Source organism: Pithys albifrons, chromosome 21 (genome assembly GCF_047495875.1).
Source record: "Pithys albifrons albifrons isolate INPA30051 chromosome 21, PitAlb_v1, whole genome shotgun sequence".
NCBI classification, from domain to species: domain Eukaryota; kingdom Metazoa; phylum Chordata; class Aves; order Passeriformes; family Thamnophilidae; genus Pithys; species Pithys albifrons.
Genome location: NC_092478.1, coordinates 6,079,608 through 6,101,039, shown reverse-complemented (window position 1 = coordinate 6,101,039; position 21,432 = coordinate 6,079,608). Strand labels below are relative to the sequence as shown.

At 45.6% G+C, this 21,432-nt stretch overlaps 1 protein-coding gene across 5 annotated transcripts in view; it reads right to left on the bottom strand.

Annotated features, from left to right (window-relative positions):
- Window positions 1–17,655, bottom strand: part of NF1 (neurofibromin 1) — an 82,118-nt gene extending 64,463 nt beyond the window's left edge. For all 5 annotated transcript variants that reach the window (XM_071575055.1, XM_071575057.1, XM_071575056.1 and 2 more), the window contains exons 1-12: window positions 17,491–17,655; window positions 10,031–10,174; window positions 9,536–9,619; window positions 7,216–7,406; window positions 4,484–4,590; window positions 4,162–4,229; window positions 3,846–3,921; window positions 3,179–3,336; window positions 2,494–2,667; window positions 2,214–2,336; window positions 1,842–1,916; window positions 602–733 (exon numbers count right to left, since the gene is read on the bottom strand). In XM_071575055.1, coding sequence (XP_071431156.1) covers window positions 602–733; window positions 1,842–1,916; window positions 2,214–2,336; window positions 2,494–2,667; window positions 3,179–3,336; window positions 3,846–3,921; window positions 4,162–4,229; window positions 4,484–4,590; window positions 7,216–7,406; window positions 9,536–9,619; window positions 10,031–10,174; window positions 17,491–17,550 — 1,392 coding nt within the window. In that variant the 5' untranslated portion in view covers window positions 17,551–17,655. The remainder of the gene's footprint in view (window positions 1–601; window positions 734–1,841; window positions 1,917–2,213; window positions 2,337–2,493; window positions 2,668–3,178; window positions 3,337–3,845; window positions 3,922–4,161; window positions 4,230–4,483; window positions 4,591–7,215; window positions 7,407–9,535; window positions 9,620–10,030; window positions 10,175–17,490) is intronic.
- Between the last annotated feature and the right edge of the window lie 3,777 nt (window positions 17,656–21,432).

Sequence of the window (21,432 nt, the reverse complement as noted above, 5' to 3'; positions counted from 1 at the left end):
CAAGACCAAACAGTCAACTTGCTCAACAGAAAGCAAGACAAACGAAGACCTACTGATGCCAATCGTGGTAAAAGCTTTGCAGTTTTCAGCAGTTATATTTACAGAATCACAGACTATTCTGAGTTGGAAGGGACTCACAAGGATCATCGAGTTCAACTCTTAAGTCAATGGCCCACAAAGGGGATTGAACCCATGACCTTGGCATTGTTACAACCAAGTTTTAACCAACTGAGCTAATCTCAGGGTCTAATATTTACATACAGAATGCTTTTGTTTTCCAGATTAAGCAAGGATGGACATGTTACCCAGCTTTTTACACAGCCAGAAAGCTTAAAATGGACAGTTAGCCACAGAGGACAGAAAAAATACTTCTACATTGCCAGTTTAAAAGCAGCAGGGAACTGGAGAAACATTGAACCAGAAACAGTCAATCCCCCAAAACCTGCAGGGTCACAGAGCACGTGTGGCTTCACTGCTTTGTGCATCACAGTGTTCTTCCCCCCTCTAGTTTCCAGTCTAAAGTCAATGAACAAAGAAGCTGGAATGGGATGGAGACAGAAGAGGGAGGAGGGGTGTGCTGTGGCAGCCCCTGCAGCCTTACCGGGGTCATGCGGATGGCGGGGTGTGCCCCACAGCCCTGGATGGCTTTGTGCAGGGTCTCGCTGAACATGCTGCGCAGCTCCACCGAGTGGCAATACACGGCGTCGATCCGCGGCCACCAGTCCAGCGCCGACTGCAACGACAGCCCCGCTCACGGGTTACACTGCAGCTGCTGCTGCACCCACACCCACCTCAGACCTCAGCAATTCACAACCAAAAGCTACAGTACAACTAAGCCTTTACATCTGAGCATTTGACACAGCGTTATCCATATGTTCATTTCACATTCTCATGACAGAACTCATAATATTTAAACGAGTTGCAACAGAGGCACCAATTCCAGGTTGGTTGCTCTCCACATCACTCTTCTACCTGAACAAACTGAAACCCTGAGTGCAGAAGGGGTTGGTAGATTTGAGGATACTGGATGCTAGAAATAACACTGCAAAACAATGTGCACTCTGTTCAGCAGGGTACACTAAACAAAATGGAAAAATTGGTATTTTAAGTGCTTGATAGTATCTGAAAACCTGTATTACCCCACCACACACACTATCACATCTACAGTAGCATTTTCTACCATAATACTTTTTATTTTCTTAAATATAGTGTTTTCATTAAAATGTTGGGATAAAATAAATAGAAAAACGCACATTAAGTAAGATGGTTGTTCAACACTCAGTAACTCTATTTACATACTCATCACGAAAATATTTCTCAACAGTGCAAAAATTAAAATATTTTACTGAAAAAGTACAGTAACAAGTTGAAGATGAACAACTGCACAAACTTTCAAAGTATTTTCATGTCTCAGCACTTACTCCCATTTCACTACTTAAATCCCTGAATTAAACTATGATGCCAGCACGAGCCCAGGTCAACAGACTACAAGCAGCAGAGATGGCACAACAGTGCATGTCCTGAGAGTGGATTTCAGGTATCAATATTTATCAAAGAGCCAGAAGCCATGAGTTTCTTTTGTTATCCTACATCAGAGGGACATACAGGACATCTCTGTACTGAAATGTTGAAGATGTTACAGTGGAATCTGTGTGCTCACACTGGGAATCCACTGGTAGGAAGCACAAATAGATTTGCATGTCCTTCCTTATTAGCAACTCCTGCTGCATGGATATGAGCAACAAGATTTGGTCTACTATCCAAACTGCATTTACTAAGCAGATATTGATCTGAAGAGAAGCCCCAGATCACTGGGCTGATGAAATACTGCCAGAACTTACATTTGTGATAATTCGGTGGAGCGAATTTACCAGCACATAATGAAATGTTGATGGGGAATTCTGTGCCAAGCAGATCTACAATGAAAATACATAAGAGCCACTTAGGAACATCTTTGTCTTTGACATCTTTCTTATCACACTAAATAACATCTTGAAAGCTTTTTATTAAATTGACAAAGCTGTCAAATCTGAACAAGGGAAGCCTAATCAGCTGAGAAAAGTTTTATAACAACATGCAGGGATTTATTGCTAAGGGATATTTATACAGCTGAACTCATTTATGAGCTTCCAGCTGCTGTTAGCACAGCTTTCATAACTGACAGGTCATCAGTTGCATGTAGAGAATGGCTTAGCAGTAAGTGGTGTTCTCACCTTGAAGTGTTGGTTATTGTGAGGATTGATGCGGAAGCAGGAAACCAAGCAGTCAATCATCAGGTCCACATCTGCATTCTGATTGCCTCTTGAAAAAGGTTTGCTTGGGTTAAACAGCAGGTTCTAAGTATTTCAGAAAAATACAAATATTTAAATCAGATACCAAGGTTACTCTTGTCTACTTTCAACAGTAGTATTTAATTAAGGAGAAATTCAAAGTTTATTTCAGTATTTCAAAACTCAGATTTCTCCATTGCAATTAGGGAACAGACATTTTTACCTTAAGATCCAGTACCATGGACTGCACTAGCAGGAAAATGACAGAATTATCTTCCCAGTTGATGTAGGTGGATGCTTTGCAGAGTTTAACACAAGCAATAGCAGCACTTTCAGTCAGCTGCCTGCTCCCACTGTGGCCTGCAAGGGCCTTCCTGAGATTGTCCAGAAACAGCTTCTGCAGAAGTCAAACCAGAACAGTCATAACCAAATATTGGGATGGCAGAAAACAACTTGACGTGGCCCTCTGGAGAAATTCTCTATTTATTAAATTCATTCCCTTGGATGGATCTGGGGCAATCAAACTGGCACAAAGAGAGGTGGTTGTTCACTCTTAGCCATGTTTGTAGCCACATCAAACTGAACACCTGCTACAGGTGCTGTAGTGATGGAGCACAAATGACACTCTGCAGACCCCAGAAATTCTCAGTACAGCTGACCAGAAGCAATTCCCAGTTTGCTGCTGGTGGAGACAGAGGAAATGACAGTATGGAGATTTAGATCTCCAAGGAGACGGAAAAGTTCTGAAATAACACTGTTTGGGACATACTATCTGTGTGATTTACTGACAGTGGAAGAATAGACATGAGAACTCAAAAGGTGTGCATAAATTTACATATGGAATTGCAACATGCTTTTTAGGCAGTGTCCTATAGAAAACAGAGTCAGAATTCAGATACTTGTCTTACCTTGTTCATCTTAGTCTCCTCTACCACATCCTTTGCTATGTCTTGGATTATCTCTGGACATAGGACCAGGAGGATGATCTGCAGTGGCCACACTGCTGCTTTACGTTTTGTGCTTTCAGCAAAGCCATCCACCAAGTCAAACAACTTCTCGGCACAATCTGCATAAAACATAAGCCCAAGTTCAGTACCAGTTTTAATTGCAACGAGGTAAAGAACAGGTATAGAAGAGCAGAGGGATAGTTCCACTTACACAGAAGAAAGGCTTTGTTTTGCATGTTACTGGCTTGCTATTGGGGATAACATGGTCTCAACCCAGTTAAAGACATGGTTTATCTGAAAATATAAATTTTCTTCTCTTTGTCACTAGAGACAAAATACAGGTGATGTTCTCTAAGTTTTTATCTTGTGTCAAGATGAAAAATACACATTCAAAGAGTCTTCATCCTTTGAGGTTTCTTTCTTTGTGTTGTGAAGCACAGGATTAATCTCTAACAGGGGAGTCAGCAGAGAGATGGCAACATAACCTTTCCTGCCCTGACAAAGGCTGACAGGAATTTGTTTATTTGCAGGGTGCACAAGGAGCAAAAAGGGCACAAAATGCAAGTGAATGCATTTTGGGGATGTCTGAGGAACCTGCCTTTGAACACTGCCATGTGTTATGTCTTACCAGCCATGTCAGTCTGGGGTGTTTGGTACAGCTTTGTGAATTCATCAGGATAGTTTTCCACCCAGTTCCAAAATGCCTGCAGATAATGCAAAACATCTTTACATTCCAGAGCTTCAAAACAGTTTTTCTGAATTACTTATTTAAATGAAGAAAGATTTTACTCATAATTCTAATCAAGCAAAATCTCTTGCAAAACATACTCGCATTGAAGGGAGGCACCAACTTCTATTTTACGGTAAATTACTGAATTTCAGCTATTCCTAAACTAGAGGAAGTCTACAAATAAGCAATGAAACAGAAGCATTGCAACCCTTACCTTTTCCAGACTGTTGATAACAGCTAACTGAGCTACTTTCTTAAGGGCTTTAAACTTGAATACGGTCTCTGTAAAGATAAAACATTTCTACACTTAGAAAAGAAATTTGGTTCTAAAAAGCAACACAGTTTATAAAAGACAGTTGAAGTACAAAGCAATTTTAAAACCAAACTTTTGTGCTAATTAACAATTCTAAAATATTTTGGCAAATACATGACTTTTTGGAGTAAAACACGGCAATAAAAGATATACCAATTGCACTGCACCATCTCTGGCCAATCAGATTCATAAAAATATTTCAAAACAAAGGCTCAAATCATACCTTGCAAGAGTCGCTTGAGTTTGGAACAATCCACACTGATGTACTGCAGAAGTTCAATGTCATGAACATCAGCATTATCTTCTGAACAAACAGTCAGTTCCTGCAACCTAAAAATAAGCAAAGCAAAGTAACATCTCCATTAGACCATGTCGGGCAGGTATGAACACTCCAATGATTCTACACATTTCCACAGCAGGGGAGTATTCCATGATCTCCTCATAAATTACTATTTCCTCACATAAACTTTTCTAGGTTTAGAAATAAAAGATGGATCTTGCATGACTAAGAGTTAATATTAGAGTCTTACTACATCCTCATACTGAAAATAGAGTTAGAAATACCAGTGATGAGTCTTACAAGATGCCAATACCTTCTAGTGGTGGTTTGTGCCCAAGATTTGCCTAAATCCTTCTGTTATCCACCCTACTACAGCAGTAACCTTGTCATCTTTTCAAATAAACACTAAATTGATGGAATCATGACACCTTTAGCTCCTTAACAGCAAGTCCTGCCCCAAGTAAGTTCTCAGAGTAAAGCAGTGACTGATGGCACTTGGTATCAACTGGACTGAGCTATGACCATTCTTGCTCCACAGTTCTCTGGCCCAGGCAAATAGGATGAAGTTTAATCACATGGTTTAAACACAATGGCATCTTTTCACACTTAAGTATTAGATAATTTCCTCAGTATCTCACAGACACCAGGCCACTAACAACTAAAGCAAACGCTCCCACAAACTCAGGACAGCCACAGCTCGTTCCAAAGCTACAGATGCGTTTCAGACACGGAATGTGATTTCTAGTACTGGACACAAAAGCAGTTCTTCATTTCTTCAACGCCAGGGAAACTTAACAGCCCTCTCTGGGAATGGGAAGGTCCCACTGCTGTGCTTTTCATGCCAAAAATCCCCCAGCTGCTGTGCAAGGGCTAGAAATAAGCCTAAACAGGAAACCCAGGTCAGAGCTCAGCAGTGCTGACTGGCGGCGAGCTGACCCCTGTGGAGAGCAGAGCAACTGGTCAAACATTTAACTATTGCTGCACAAACCATCTGAGGGGAAAACAGGTTAGGGAAAAAGCACTCAGTTCTGGCTCAAAGGGATGGGTAAGGAGGGCTTTGGAGCTTGGGAACAAACAAATACAAATACATGGACTAGATTCAAAGGCTAAAAAAAATTTAACTGAAAAATACTTCCTGTAAAAGGAGCAAAAGAAATTGTTTCCATTTCCATAAGCAACGAAACACAATCAACTTACTGAGTAAAACCACATCCTCCATGCTAGTTGCCAAGTCTATGTACTTGAAATAAAAGTTATTAAAGACTCTACACAAACCTTGAAAACATTTAAAAATTAAAATTACTCAATCATTTTAGACTGATATCTAAAATGCAAATATTTTCCAAGGGAATAGACAAATATATAAGAAAAATATAAATCTTCCTTTCAATTAGAATGGCTCACTCACTGCTATGTGACCATGGAAGGCTCCCCAGGCTCTAATAAAGGATGATGTCAGCTGTTATACCATGTGACAAGAGCTAAGCTACTTCGAGCACCTTTCAAGTATTTCAGTAATAAAAAGCTTAACACTCTTCTAGTGGACTGACAAATGCTGAAGCATCAGAAGGATCTGGGACAGGGCAAAAAGAACGAAGAATAGATGGGAAATTTATGCCTGTCTCCCTTCTCACTTAGAGAAGCAGAAATAACAGTCACTTTTACAGTAAATGTGCTGTGAAACTCAAGTCAGTCAGAAGACAAATGGGTCTTTTCCAACAACTAACAAACAACACAGCTGTTTGTCCCCTTCAGGCATAAGACAGATTTACCACAAAAGCCTCCTAGCAGGAAAAATTAGGAAGGAAAACAGCCTTGGGGCTCCAGCAGAGCTGTGGACCATCACCAATTTCATTCTAAATTTGTAAGTAAACGGATACAATCCATTAACTTCAGCATCCTTTTCTTTTCCAAGACACCTTGCACCCAGAAGAACTTACTCAACTGTTCAGCTGAATTATTTTCATTCATTATTTTCACTTGTACTTTCAAAAGCAGATTAAAAAAGCAATAAATGCAGCATCTCACAGGAAACATGCCAGCAGTAACCCAGGACAGGCAAGAAATTTTGTTCATTTTGTAACCTGAAACTCATGGAAAATGTGGAAAGGTTAAGGGAGTTCCACTTGGGAATCATAGAATCATAGAATCGATTGGGTTGGAAAAGACCTCCGAGATCATCAAGTCCAACCCTTGGTCCAACTCCAGTCCCTTTACCAGATGATGGCACTCAGTGCCACGGCCATGCTCAGCCTAAAAACCTCCAGGGATGGGGAATCCACCACCTCTCTGGGCAGGCCATTCCAATGCCTGAGCACTCTCTCTGCAAAGAATTTTTTTCTGCTCTCCAACTTCAATTTCCCCTGGCAGAGCTTGAGCCCGTGCCCGCTTGTCCTATTGTTGAGTGCCTGGAAGAAGAGACCAACCCCCACCTGGCTGGAACTTCCCTTCAGGTAGTTCCAGACAGTGCTGAGGTCACCTCTGAGTCTCCTCTTCTCCAGGCTAAACATCCCCAGCTCCCTCAGCCTCTCCCCACAGCACTTGTGCTCCAGTCCCTTCACCAGCCTGGCTGATCCTGGGAAGGACCCTGCTGAACAGAGCTCAGGCAGTTTGTGGGCAGGCAGTCCCCAGCCCTGCCAGCTGCTCGGGGCAGCAGGGGCAGGAGGTGCTGGTACCTGGTGGAGATGCGGCTGAACACGGCGTTGAAGTTGTTGCAGCTGAGGGAGAAGAGCACACCCGAGGCGGAGCTGCGCAGCTCGGCCGCGTGCTGGTTCCCCTCCCGGTACGTGTGGATGAAGTGGCAGATCTCTGGCAGCAGCTGCTTCACCAGCATCGTCTCGTCCAGCCGCATGGTGTCCTTGGGTTGCTAAAAATAAACAGGTGTTTCATTAAATTCTGGCTGGCTGGGAGGTTTGGAGGCAAAAAACTGGAGGATGTGCCATGAACAGGGCTTGGGTGTGACCTTCCGATCTGCCATGGCATGGAGAGGCTGCACAGAAAGGCTTCTCTCCACGTGAACAACTTCAGAGAGTATCCAAACCATCCCACAAACTCAGTGAAGTCTCCAGAACAGGCCATGAGGCTGATCAATCTCACCAAGTATCAAACTAGTTTTGGAAGTAACACACCCTTTGTTCTGATGAAGGCACCCTGAGAGCTGCTCTGTGTGAAGGACCAGCAGAGCACAAAGACTCACCCTCACATCTCGTTTGGGTAAGGTCTTGGTCACTATATTGTGACAGCAAGTATTTTATACTAAAAAAGAACCAAAAAAGAGGTGCTTCTCCCTTGCCCTTGCTGGGGATTTCTCTATTTGAGTCAAAAATGGCTTAACTTCCCTGCAAAATAAAAATTTAATTTTTGCCAGTTTGCTCAGTGTGAGACATAAGGAAACTATTTACAAAAGAATTCCAAGTGAAACTTTCCTCTACTGAGAGCAAGTTTTAACAGAAGGGTCAGCATTAAAGCTTTGTAAAATTCTACCAATGAATTTTCCATAGGGAATTGGGAAGTTTCAGAGACTCCCACTTAGCTGACCTGAGTCCTGTTGCCATGAGAACTTGATGAAACATTGAGCAAGAAATACATCTGAAGATACCACAGAACACAACACGCTTTGTACAGAGCTTTGGCTCACTCTTATTTAACATAGTCTGCCTCAAACGACTCTCATTTGAACTCACAGAGCAAGAAACATTCAGTACAATTTTAGGCTGTTTAAATATCATCAACTATCAGGAAAACCACTAATATTTCAAACAATATGCATAGAAGAAATATTTAAAAATAATGAATTTCTGAAGTTAAAACAGGGGGTTTTGACCCATTGCATCAAAGATTGTAAGTGCCAAAAGAGGCACTGGAAAATGTATTTATTCTGGAAAATGTATTTATTCCAGAAAATGTATTTACCCAGATCTTTTGTGATTTTAGAAGAATCCACAACTATTCAGACTGTTTTAGCACTGTAATATGTATTGATCTAACCATAATAAGGTCATTACCTTATACAGAAAGAACCTTCAAAAACTTTTGCAGGGAAACAGCAAAGAGCTCAGACAATTCATGACATTCATCCAGGAATACAGCTTTTTAAAAAAAATCCCTTTCTTGTTCAGGGAATAAACCACTGCAAGTCTTGCTCCCAGTGAAGTTTGGCTTTGCAATTCCAGCTCAGCACAGTGAGTTGTCCAACCAGGAGCTCTCCCAGCCCAGAGGGAACAGCAAAGTGCCTCAAGCAGCTCTGACTGCAAACCTCAGGCCTTCGGACATGGCCAACTAATCTGGGAAACACCTGCAAAAGTCATTGTCACTGGCAGCAAAGTCTCTGCTGTGTGCAGAAGTACATGGAAAATTGCTTCAACAAATGAAAATTTCAAGAAACGTAAAGAAAACTCAGCAATGTGTGCACAGCACTCAGCAGCATGAAAGTGAAATTCCTGTACTGAATTATCTGCTTTTTCTGTTTACATGGTGGGACGAAAAAGTTTTGATGCAACTGTTCAAAAAATACTGAGAGGACACACCACAAACATTCAAAGTCTACAAAAATCTAGTGAAGCTTCACATGTAACCCTTGGTTTGGGTTTGTGCCTCCCCTTACTCTGGTTCACACATGACTCTGACCAGAGTTGCCCAGTTGTTTGCAACTCCTTTTATCAAGTGATTAAACAAAACCCTTTATTTATAACTCTACAAATATGTTGAGCAGTGGGAAGGGCAAATGCAAAAGTTTACTTGAACCTATTTAGCTGAAAAAAGATCAACTAATTTTAGGCAATGAAAAGCACCCTCTAAATCCTTAACATAACAATTATATCAATTATGTGTATTTATAGGAAGATTTAGTATTTTTTAAATGGCATTAATCCAACTTTGCTATAGACCTCGTTTTTAACTTTAGCATCAGTTTAATAACAGACATACAAGCATTTGACTTGTACTCTCCAAAGAATTTGATTCCAACTTAGCAATTCCTTATGCAAGCCTACTCACCCCTGCCAGACATTTTTCCAGTGTATCCAAGATAATCAGCTGAGATAGATATAAATTCTTTTCAGCAGTTTCTCCAAATATTCTCTAGAAGTAGAAAGGACATGGATTCATCTGAGACACAGGAATTTGACTTGTAATGCACCAAAGTGACACAGTGAGCTCTGGCTCCTCCACTGCCCTGCACATCTCAGGGTGTCTGAACAGTGCTCAGAGCCCAGGGCAGGGTCAGGGACCTTTCTGTGCCCTCACACCCCACAACTAACAGAGGAGTCCCCTTAACCATCACCTGCCCCTTGGATTCCTCTGCCCCAACTCCCACTGCCTTCCTGTGGCTACAAGGGATGCTGCTGGGGAACTTCAGAACAGGAAAAATTAAGTGTACAAGGCAAGCAATGATTTGACTAAATTTCAAGTAATTCTCTGCAGACTGTACAATACCAATAAATAGCAGCCATTTGAAAAAATCACCAAATAATGCAAAATTAGAAAACTTACCATGTTATTAACATTTTTTAAGATATTGGTGAGACCACTGATGACGAGGGAAAACTTGTACTTGGAAATGTTGATGAGACATTCCTTGTTGTGCTCCGTACTGACTTTGGTGTGGGTATTCTGCTGGCAAACCTTTATTGGAAGCTACAAGAGATAACTGTTATAAGCTTTTTCACATTAAAATCTACAGCTTTAAACATGGATTAAAAATTTCTGACACACCAGAAACAACCTTAAGAAACATTCCACAACAGGCAACTGCAAATGTAGTATTTTATTTTCTCTACATTCATCTTTCCAATAGTTATCTATAAAACAAAACGTTCAAGTTCACCTGCTCTTTTCTCTGAACTGAAACTAAATCTCTATTTTGTAACAAATTTTCTACAAACTGAATGTCAAAGCAATCAAAAGGAACAGAAAAACATAAGACAGACTTCTAAGAAAAGATTCTTTATTTCAAAAATTGGCTTGTGGAAGACCAAAAATCTCCAAGGCTAATACCTGCAAGGAAATCAAACAAACAAACAAATATGTGGGGACCTGAGAGGAGATAAATCCCAGAAGCTCCCAGAGCAGGTGAGCTGGAAGGCACATGAGTGTGTCCTGCTCCAGCACAGGGCAGGACTGGCCAAGCAGCCCCACTGAGTCCCAGGAGGATCCCACACTGATGCTGCAGCCCCCAGGGACGAGGGGAACTTTGGGGTCACTCCCAGGAGATGAATCTTGGCTTCAAACACACCTGCAAGCCCCGTGTCACCTGTCCCTGCCCAACATCCAGTGCTACACAACTAGACCCGAAATGCATCTTTGCCAGCAAGGAGAAGATTCAGTGACTGCACAAACCCGAGATGCTCCTCCTGCTGGGAGAACACTGGGCACTTTGTTTGCTGCTGTACCCAAATTCTTCAGGGGTCACAAACAACTCACTTCCCAGGCACACACCCACTCCCCCTGCCCCCTCAAACCGCCACGGGAACATCAGAGACGCGACTCTTCCGAACAGAAACATCTGACTGAGGATTTACGTTGCTTAAAAGCAAAGAAATGCAGGAACATTTGTGCCATTTGTATTTTAAAGTGTGACCTTGGAATTCCCAAGCCATAGAAATTTGAATTGCTACAAGTTTTAACCAATTTTGACTAGAATTGTAGATAAATGTGTATTCTGAAGACACCAATAGGTCAGTGGAAATGCCATGGTGCAGGATTTGTGCATTGGAAAGATGATCAGAGACAGGGAACTTAAGAGAGGGTAAAAGAAGGATTCCAAGGAATTACTATCAGCTTTACAGCTGCAAGGTGCTTAAAGAGCCATCTCCCAGGGGGCTGGGGAGGGCACCCCTCCCTCTGCCACCAACAGCTCTACAACCACCTGACACCCCTGGGTGTGATGAGAAAAGTTGAAATGCCCATGTTTAAAATGCAAGATGAATCAAAGAACCCCAATTTGGAACACTTTAGTCCAACAGCTTTGAGAGAACCACCCTGACATCTCCCATGGCTGGGAAATGGGCGTCCAACACACCAAGCAGTTCTGATGCCCCAGTGGGATCCCTCTCTGTGCAAGTTGTGCTCTTGTTTGGGTTTAAGTTCAGTTCTTGTAGTACCATGGAAATTGGCTGGGTCTTTCCTAAGAGATTGGCTGACTTTGCATTAAAAGAAAGACAGAACTGGCCCCTCAGATGAGCCCAAAGGCCCCGGAGCACCAGCAGGGTCTGTGAGGACGTGGGCTCTGGACACCGACAGGGCTCTGAGTGCTGCACCCAAGGAACAGCCCCAGGGGTGGCCCTGCAGGGAACGGCCCCAGGGGTGGCCCTGCAGGGAACGGCCCCAGGGGTGGCCCTGCAGGGAACGGCCCCAGGGGTGGCCCTGCAGGGAACGGCCCCAGGGGTGGCCCTGCAGGGAACGGCCCCAGGGGTGGCCCTGCAGGGAACGGCCCCAGGGGTGGCCCTGCAGGACAGGTCTGACACTCTTCACCTACACAACCTCCCACAGCACCAAGTTCCGCAGGGCAATCCAGGTAATTTCCCCTGAAATCTGTGACTCCCTGGAAGTGCTCACACTGCTCTACAGCAGCACGAGGTGCTTCACTGTGCTCATTTTAACCCTGGAAAAGCAGAATAAACAGCCTTTATGACTCAAGGCTTGTTTTCACTGTCGGATGTTATTTTACAATACATTTTCAGAAGTCATTGGTGGATGATAGATACATTTAATTTAAAATTTCCCCATTACTAGTACTTTTTATTTGAATTTTCAAGTCTCTGTGCTTACAGCAGCAGTAAAGCTCAATACCACTGAGTGCTTCAGAAGAGCCTCTCAAAGAAATTGTGTCATAGATCTAGTTCTGTGTGCTCCCATGCCAGAGAAACATCACATTACACACTTCTGGAGCTTCCTGCCACAACAGCCACTACAACAAGGTCATCTAGAAGTAACACTGCTTTTTATATTATCATTTAAAATAGGAAAGAAGGAAATATTAGCACTGTTATTTTGGGGTTTTTTATTTCTCAGCTATTTCCTTTGTGCACTCTGACATGCTGGAGCATTTTATTTCCCCTCAGAATGCAGTGCCAGAGCTCAGTGACCAAAGAGAAACCACTTCACTCCTCTACAAATACCCATTAATATAAACACTGGAAAACAAAAAGTTGAAGTTTTACTTCCATTGCCTTTGAGTTTATTTTAGAAAAAAAAAGAAATACTGACAAACAGTTTCCTGTAGTTATCTGAATTAGAAACAGAACTTAAATGACAAAGCTTAAATGTAACTGGAGCTTCAGACTCAGAGCACACACCCCGTTCTGAGCAAAGGGACAGTCACAACTCCAGCTCTTTCATACTGAAATAGGGAGCAACAGCCAACAACCCTGTGCCTGCCCTGGGGCAGGTTCTGAGCTGGGCTCCTCATGCCCTTCCCCTCGCTGATCCAGCCTGATGTCTCCTCACAGTGTCAAACAACCCACAGAGGACAGGGGACAATGGCATTTTGGTCTAAAATTGCCCTTATGTCATGCAGTGGCCAAACACAAAATAGATGAAATCTGGAACCTTTCCAGCTACTAAAGTTTAAACCTTTGAGAGGGAATAAAGAAAAAAGGTATTTGTTGGGCACTCTCAACAAGACCTTTAAAGGCAGATTATATATCTGGCTTTGAAAGACTTGAGTAAGCACTGCTAGAGAATGCAAAGCTGTTGAAAGTGTTGTCCTTAACAGCCCTGAAATCCACTTAGGATCATCCTTCCAAACAATTTCTTGGAACTTCTTCATCGGACTGTAACACACACAAAGTGCCCACAGCATCAGCACTAGACACAAATCTCTCAAAATCAACAGGCATCTTCCTCCCCTCTATGAACACACCTGCTAAAGAGGCATCACCCAGGACAAGAATCTCACAGATCAGCCTTTCCAAGAACATGGAAGTCTGGGAAGTTTTTTTATAGGTTGCTCTAAAAATAAAACATTTTCAGAATCATAGAATCAGTTGGGTTGGAAGAGACCTCCGAGATCAAGTCCAACCCTTTATCCAACCCCACTGTGATCACCAGATCGTGGCATTCAGTGCCACATCCAGTCTCGCCTTAAAAACCTCCAGGGTCAGAGAATCCACCCCCTCTCTGAGCAGGCCATTCCAATGCCTGACCACTCTCTCTGTAAAGAATTTCTTCCTGATATCCAACCTAAACCTCCCCTGGCAGAGCTTCAGCCCCTGCCCTCTTGTCCTACTGTTGGTTGCCTTAGAGAAGAGACCAATCCCCACCTGGCTGCAACATCCTGTCAGGGAGCTGTAGAGAGTGGTAAGGTCTCCCCTGAGCCTCCTCTTCTCCAGGCTAAACAACCCCAGGTCCCTCAGCCTCTCCTCACAGGACTTGTGCTGAGGTTAACTAGAAGCTGGTGCAGTGACCAAATATGTATTTACCTGTCCTGTCAATGCAAACTCCGAGTTAAATGAGGAAGGGCCACTGAATCAGCTCATTCCTGCCCTTAGGTAACAAGTGTTGCACTGGGCCCTTCCTCCCTCTGCTCTTTGGGCACCAGCTGTGGCAGAGCAGCACTCCTGAAATATCCTGCACACACTGTTTGGGAACAATCACATCAAAGCTGCTCCAGGTTTATGAAGAGTGCAAGATGAAACAGCACCCCTTGTGCTCCAGAGCAGCTCCAGCCTGGCCAGCTCCTGTGGGAATCCTGTGGGAATCACAGCAGCTGAGAGAGGCTGTTCCCTGTGCCCAGCCCATCCCCACCTGTCAGCACAGGCACAGCCCTGGGGAGCACCCCACGGGACGCCCAGCCCTGAGGGAGCACCCCACGGGACACCCAGCCCTGAGGGAGCACCCCACGGGACACCCAGCCCTGAGGGAGCACCCCACGGGACACCCAGCCCTGAGGGAGCACCCCACGGGACACCCAGCCCTGAGGGAGCACCCCACGGGACACTCCTCACAATACACCCCGTTGCTGCCACGAGGAATCCACAGTGCTGGTTCCTGCAGCCACTGCCTTTGCAGGGCTCTGATTCTGCACAGATTTCAAAAATCTGCATAGAAAAATCAACAGGAGGAGGAGGGAATATTTGCTTTCATTTAATGCCTCTTAATTTAAAGAAGAATGGAACATTCCTACTGGTTTCAAGCTTTTAAGAAAACTTTCTTAACTGAAAGCCATCATACCTCATCAACTACAAATGGGGAGCCTTAACCATAATCCATAGAATAAAGAGCTTCTTTCTTTTAAACATATCAGAATCTCAGAATCATTCAGGTTGGAAAAGACTCCCAAGATCATTGTGTCCAACCTGTGAGCAATCCCCACCTTGTCAGCCAGACCAGGGCACTGAGTGCCACGTCCAGTCATTCCTTGGACACCTTCAGGGATGGGGACTCCACCACCTTCATCACTGAAGTTGCCACAAGTTTATACAAGGAGTAATAACTTTTATTACATCTGAGTTTTCAAGCAGTGTAGATGTAAATGGTTTGGGCAGTCAGGCTCCCCCAGCTGTGCTCACAACTCTTTCACTGCTGTACCATCCTTCCTGTGATTCCACCTTCTAACACAAACTACTATGAATATACAACACATAAAACTGGAAGTTTTTTTTCCATAGGAAAAAAGAGATAATTTTATTTTACAAATACCTGACTACGTCTGAAGTCACGGTGAAATTTGCTGATTTCCAGGCTCCTTGTGCTCCTGCAGCCTAATTCTCTCCTGATCACCCCAAGTTTTGACAAATACAATAACTAGTACAACACACAGGCTCTGCCCAAAGCTTTCCTCATGTTCTATTATCATCAGTGTGGTCTGGCCCGACAGGTACCACCAACAGCTCCTTCTGCCCCAGCTGCTCCCTGGGCAGGCCTAGGGGGGCCCTGCACAGGTGTGGGCTCAGTGCTGAAGGGGCAATGCTGGCAGGAGCCCCAGAGATCTGTCCATGAGCAAGGCACTGGGGCATTCACAAAACTGCTTGCCAGGCATTCAGGGCCCACAGAACTGTACACACAGAAGCAGATTTTGGTTAAAGCAGCATTTGTAACAACAAACAAGGGCAGACCAGAGCAGACTGGCTAGTACTGATTTCCCTTGTTTTCAATACAGATCAGCATCCTCTCAGCTTGGCGTTTTGTCTTTCCTGAAATTGATTCAAGCCCTCAGCAAATGAATGAGAAGCCTGTCTACATTTATAAATTTTGGGGAAATATTGGTTACATTTTCCTTCTTTGCAAAGGGAGAAAGAAACCATGGGAAAGTTTGTCTTCTCCTGCACAGAAGAACCAAACCTAAACAACCCACAACTGACATGAGCTGCCCTTCTCCCCCTCCTCAAAGACACTGATGACAGGACAGGCAGTGGCTCCCTTGGTGCTGAATCAAGACATTCTGCATTTAGGGCAGACACAGAACCTCAAATCTGCATTATCACCACTGAAATAATGTGCAGATACTCAGTATATTTTGATATGACACCATGGCTATGACTGTCTATAATGCATTTGATGTGTATTGTCACTGTAACCCCAGAATTTCAGCATCTCAAAAATCAGAACAGCTTTCTCCCTGTTGAGAGGGGATTTCTCCCCTACACCTACCTGTAATCATCCCAAAAAAGGTACACAAAAATAATTCTGTTTTAATAAGTTTGTAACTCCTAACAGATGTTGGCAAGCCCAATTCCACAATATACATAATAAAGCAGAGGAGAAAGCCCAGGGCCTTTTAACACCAGTACACAAAGAAATATTTTCTTGCATTATTAGGAGCATAATTAGTCCCATGTTTTTAAGCTTATGGAAAAAATGATCTATGACTCAAGATAAGGAGAGGGAATAAAGTAACTGTGCAAATATTCCCACAATGTATTAGAAAAATTTGCCTCATTTTAATGCCAAAAGTTTGGTATTTTCCTTTTTAAAATAAACTCCACTTACAGCAGCTTTAACATAAACGTAAAAAGGAGCAGTTTGTTTTCCTTGCACCAGGCCACACGTTTGTTCAGGGTGCTCAATCCCAGCGGCACTGAGGGCCAGAGGCAGCCCAGGAACAGGATCCAGTCTGGGGCAGCAGATCCGTATTTTTAGTGAATTTACGCCGAGTAGGGTCTCACAGACAGTGTGGCAAAACGGGAGAGACAACACAGAAACGGACCGTTCAGCCTTAGGGGAGCTCCCACACGTCGGGAAAGCACCTTGGGAATGAGAAAGCCAAGTGGGAATGCCGAGTGCCAGCCCCGAGCTCAGCCCACCGGGAGTCACCCCCTAATCCCATCAAGCAGTTCCTGCTGGTGGATCAGGGAAATATAAAGTCTAAGGCCAACAAATCCCTTTTCTTTCCATTCAGAAAATCTTTCTCCCAGCTACTAGTATGGACTTTTGCAAAGAGCATTCAACATCCATCAGTGTGGTAACACCGGCCAGAACCCACTGCTCCCGGGATGGGGCCGGGACTCGGCTCCGACACGGCCCCTGTGCTGGGGGCACCGGCAGAGCCGCCGCCGCCGCTTCCCGAGCCCTCCTTAACCTGCTCCTCGAGGCTTCACCCCCTCCCCGAGGGGCCGCGCGATGCGAATGTCACAGGGCTGTGCACGGACAGCAAAGCCTCCGGGCGAGACGGGGGGAGCAGCAGCGAGGGGCAGCCGGGCTCCTCCTCGCCGCCTCTCCGGGCAGAGGGACGGACCCTCCGCACCCGGAGCCGCCGGGGCCGGGCAGGAGCGGGACCCGCCGGGCCGGTGAGGGGCAGCGCCGGCCCCGCCCGGGCCCGCCCGGCACAAAGGGCGCTGGGCCCCGGCGCCTCGGCCGCGGCACGGCCGGGGGGGCGGCAGGACCGGCGCTGCTCCCGTCGTCCCCGCCCGGAGAGTGGGGCCGTTCTCCCGCTGCCCGCCTCCGGCCCGCCCGGCCCGGCCCAGCCCAGCCCTGCCCTGCCCTGCCCGCGGCCCCGCCGCCGCCCCCGCTACCTGCTCGTCGAAGCGGTTCACCACGGCCTGCACCCACTCCACGGGCTTGTGCGCCGCCATGTCCCGCCGCCGCCCGCCCGGGGAGCGGTGTCGGTGTCGCGGGCCCTCAGCGCGCGGGGCCCGCCATGACACCTCACCGGAAGCGGGAGCGCGCGCCGCCCCCGCCGCCGCGCCCGGGGCACACCGAGGCGCGCACTGCGCCTGCGCACCGCCCCCGCCCGCGCCCGCGCGCGCCCGCGCCTGCGCCGAGGGGAGGGGCCGGGAGGGAGGCGGGGCGGGGGCGCGGCGCCCGCGCAGAAGGGGCGGGGTCTGTGAGGGGCGTGTGCTTAAGTGGGCGTGGTTTGTGGAGGACAGGAGTGGTGATTGGCGGTGTCTGAGGTGGGCGGGGTTTGCGTGGGCGGGGTTTATGTAGGCGGGGTTCGTGTGGGCGGGGTTTGTGTGGGCGGGGTCTGTGAGGGACCATGAGGGGCGGGACGGATCCCCGCGGGTACAGCGGCCGCTCCTCCCGTGCCTTGGGAAGGGTGTTCCAAAGGGCCCCGTTACTCAACAAACCACTGCACATCCACTTTCCGGCCTCTGTCCCAGGTCTGCGAGTGTTCCGTCTTTCCACACCCACCTCGGCCCAGCGCTTCGACTCCCCCGACCCTCGGCACGGCCTTTTTCCCCCTGCAGTGGCCGCCTCGAACCTCCGTGCCTGGCAGACTATCCACAGTTCCTGTGCCACAAACTGCCACAGACTGCAATGCACGGCTGTATTTTACCTTTTTAGCACATAAAAAAGGCTATTTCTATAAACGAGCCTATTTCAGCGTAGCAGCTCCCGTTCCTTCCCGAGGCTTCTGTGCCGAGCTGGGACAGTGACTGCAGACCGAGTGTGGCACCGGCCTCGTCCCAGCCTGGTCACGCCATTCCCACCCAACGCTTTGCTCGGTGACTCAGGAAAGTAGGAGACACGGATAACACACAAATAAACATTCACTTCCAGTTTCTTTCTTGGGAATGTTAATTTGTTTTCCTTCTGGGTAGGCAGAAGCACAAAATAATGTTGTTTCCTGCTACAGTCATTCTGACAGTATAAATAAAGATGTGGCTCAAGGTGAGGGCTCTGGATTTAAAATTGCCAAATGCACAATGAAGAACTGGAGGATAAAATGGACTTTCTGTTCCTCCACTCAATGCCTCGATGGGACTGGGATACTCTTGCTGGTGCTGTGGCACATATAAATTATTACCAGCAATAGCCATATCAAACATTCTGAGTTAACTCCCCCTGTAAATGACAAGCAGTGAAATTCCTGTAATTCGGATTTACAGGATGAACATCCAGGAACTTGGGTCACAGCAAGCGTTCAAAGCGCAGACGTTTCATAAAGAGATGAAAATCAATTGCAAATATTTTATTTAAGAGAAAAAACACAAACAATTAACTGGTTGATGAATAAATAGCAGTCTCTGCCTGCACAACCTGTGGTTGTGTCTGTCAGGAAATGCAGAGCATCCTGATGGACACAGATGGGAGGCCAACTCTGCCTGTTAAGTGCTCTGTGTTCTGCACCATCCATTTGCTGTGGGCACTCCCCGGGCTGTGCTGCACAGCTATTGATCCCTCTGCCTGCGAGTGCACTGTAATGGCCAGCACTAAAATGCTTCAAAAAGGGTTTTAAAGCTCAATGTTGCCTCGTGTTCTAGAAAAGACTTCTCTGTGTTGGTTATACAGACTCGTATCCAAACCAGACCTGCATGGTCTGTGTAGGTATGTGAGGATTATTAAGGGGTTTTGAGTTAGGAAGGTGTTTGAAGCTGCAGGCCAGGCCTTGTAGCCAGAACCTTTTGGTACTGAGATGGGAACACTGAATCTTAATTAGTCCTGTGAGAAAAACCAGCAGGCTGGCAAAACCAAAATGAGATAAAAAGGTCTTTAGAGAAGCAGGCATGAGAAAAAGAATGTTGAAGAGATAAATTTTTCACACAACAAAGAACATCTGAGCAAAAAGTAACATCCAGTTAGAAGCTGTAATAAAGTTTATAGACACTGGGATACAACCTATAGAACTTAGCTATAAGTGAGATTTTACAATATGTATTGTGTAACTTGTAGTTAGAGTGTATCTTTCTTGCTTGCTTGTCTTTTTTCTATTTTTCCTTTTTCTTTCTTCATGGAGTGATTTAATAAAATATTTTGTGTGTGACACCTGCAACCTGTGCCCTCTCCTTTTTGGCTGCCACGACCTTACTGTGTCTACCCACAAAGGTATTTGTGTCCTTGTCAGAGTCTCCCCTGAGGTGGCTGTGGGTGAAGCAGCTCCTGGGAATGTTTCCTGCCTTTGTCTGTGTCTGCACAGGGAAAGGCTCTGCCAAGCACTGGCATCACCACACGGATCACGAGCATTTGTTACACTCCCCAACATTCCCTCTGAGCAGGTAAATGGTTCCCTCAGACTCTGGGCCACAGGATGAGCCCAGGAATCTGTTCCCCAAGACCTTCAGCTCTGGTGGGTTTTCCTGTGATGGCTTCTGGGGCAGGGCCAGAGCCACATCTGTCCCTGGAATCCAAGAGTCAGGGCAAAAGATTTGTCACAGGAGGGGAACGGCAGCGAGGAACACAAAAGATGAGCTCAGTTGGTTAAAACTTTGTTGTAATAATGCCAAGGTCATGGGCTCAACCCCCTGTATGGGCCACTGCCTTGAGTTGGACTCAATGATCCTTGTGGGTCCCTTCCAACTCAGAATTGTCTGTTATTCTGTTAAAACACAAACACAAAACACACAGACACAAACACAAAACACCCAACAGGTTCAGGATCTTACCCAGGATTGTGTATTATTAATAAACCCGAGGGTTGGGTCTCTCTGCTGGAGGCAGAACTGCCCTCGCTGGGCCCTTCCACTGTGAATTTGTCACATCTCCTTTCTCAACTGTTTATATATTTGACCCATCAATATCCCACAGAAATCAAGCAGGAATAATCTCCATGGAGGCAATCCAGGCACAATCTTCACAGGGATCTCTACGTTCTGCCAAAATCTAAACAATAATAATTCATGCAGGGGCAGGAAAGGGCTTTAGTTGACTGATAGGGTTATAAAAAACATGCCCCAAAACGCCAGAAAGAAATCAGAGGGATAAGATTAGATCAGAGAGAAGCGTCCTGGGAACTCCTGACTGAGGTAGAAAAGGCCAGGCTATTTCTTCTCTTCAAAATTTACTAAACAAAACAAGCAGTGCTTCTTCCTGTTTCTGGTAGTGTTTTTCCCAAAGCAAATCTATTCTCTAGGAGCAAACATGACTTGCTGTGGTATTGCGTGATTTTAGATGGGGGGAAACTTCAGGGGTTGAGTGGTGATGTTGGAATTCCCATAGTGTTGCCCCACACTCTTTGAAAAATTCCAGACCGTATTTGGACCAGAGCCCCAAAGTTCCAGGAGCAATTTGCTGTGCTAAAATCCCCACGATATCTCTACTATTAATTTTTGTGCCAGATCCTGCCTATGGGTACATGAAACCTCCTAATTCTGCCCTCCCACAGGCAGAGATGGGACAGTAACAGCCAGGTATGGTGGAACAGAAACCATTCCAAGTTCCCTGGCTCCAGATCACTCTGATTTGTGGCACCATTTCTTCAGCAGCTCCTGATTATCTCATACTTCTTGGATATTTTGGTGGATTTTTTAAAGACACTTCAGCAAGAGCTTCTTAATGCACTTCCTCAAGCTTCTACATAAACTAAAATAAGAAATCACAGCCTGAGGCCTCCACAGTGTTGTCAGGCTTTGGTGTAAATGCCAATGGCTTTTCCTTGCTAAACATTTCTCAGCCTGGCTGTCAAAATGGCACTAGGGGTAGGAGTACCTGGCAGAGGGAAGTCCAGCCATGTCCCTGCTCCCTCTCTGCAGAGCCTGAACAGCCAAGTCATGGAAGTGTGAGCTGGAAATTTATCTATG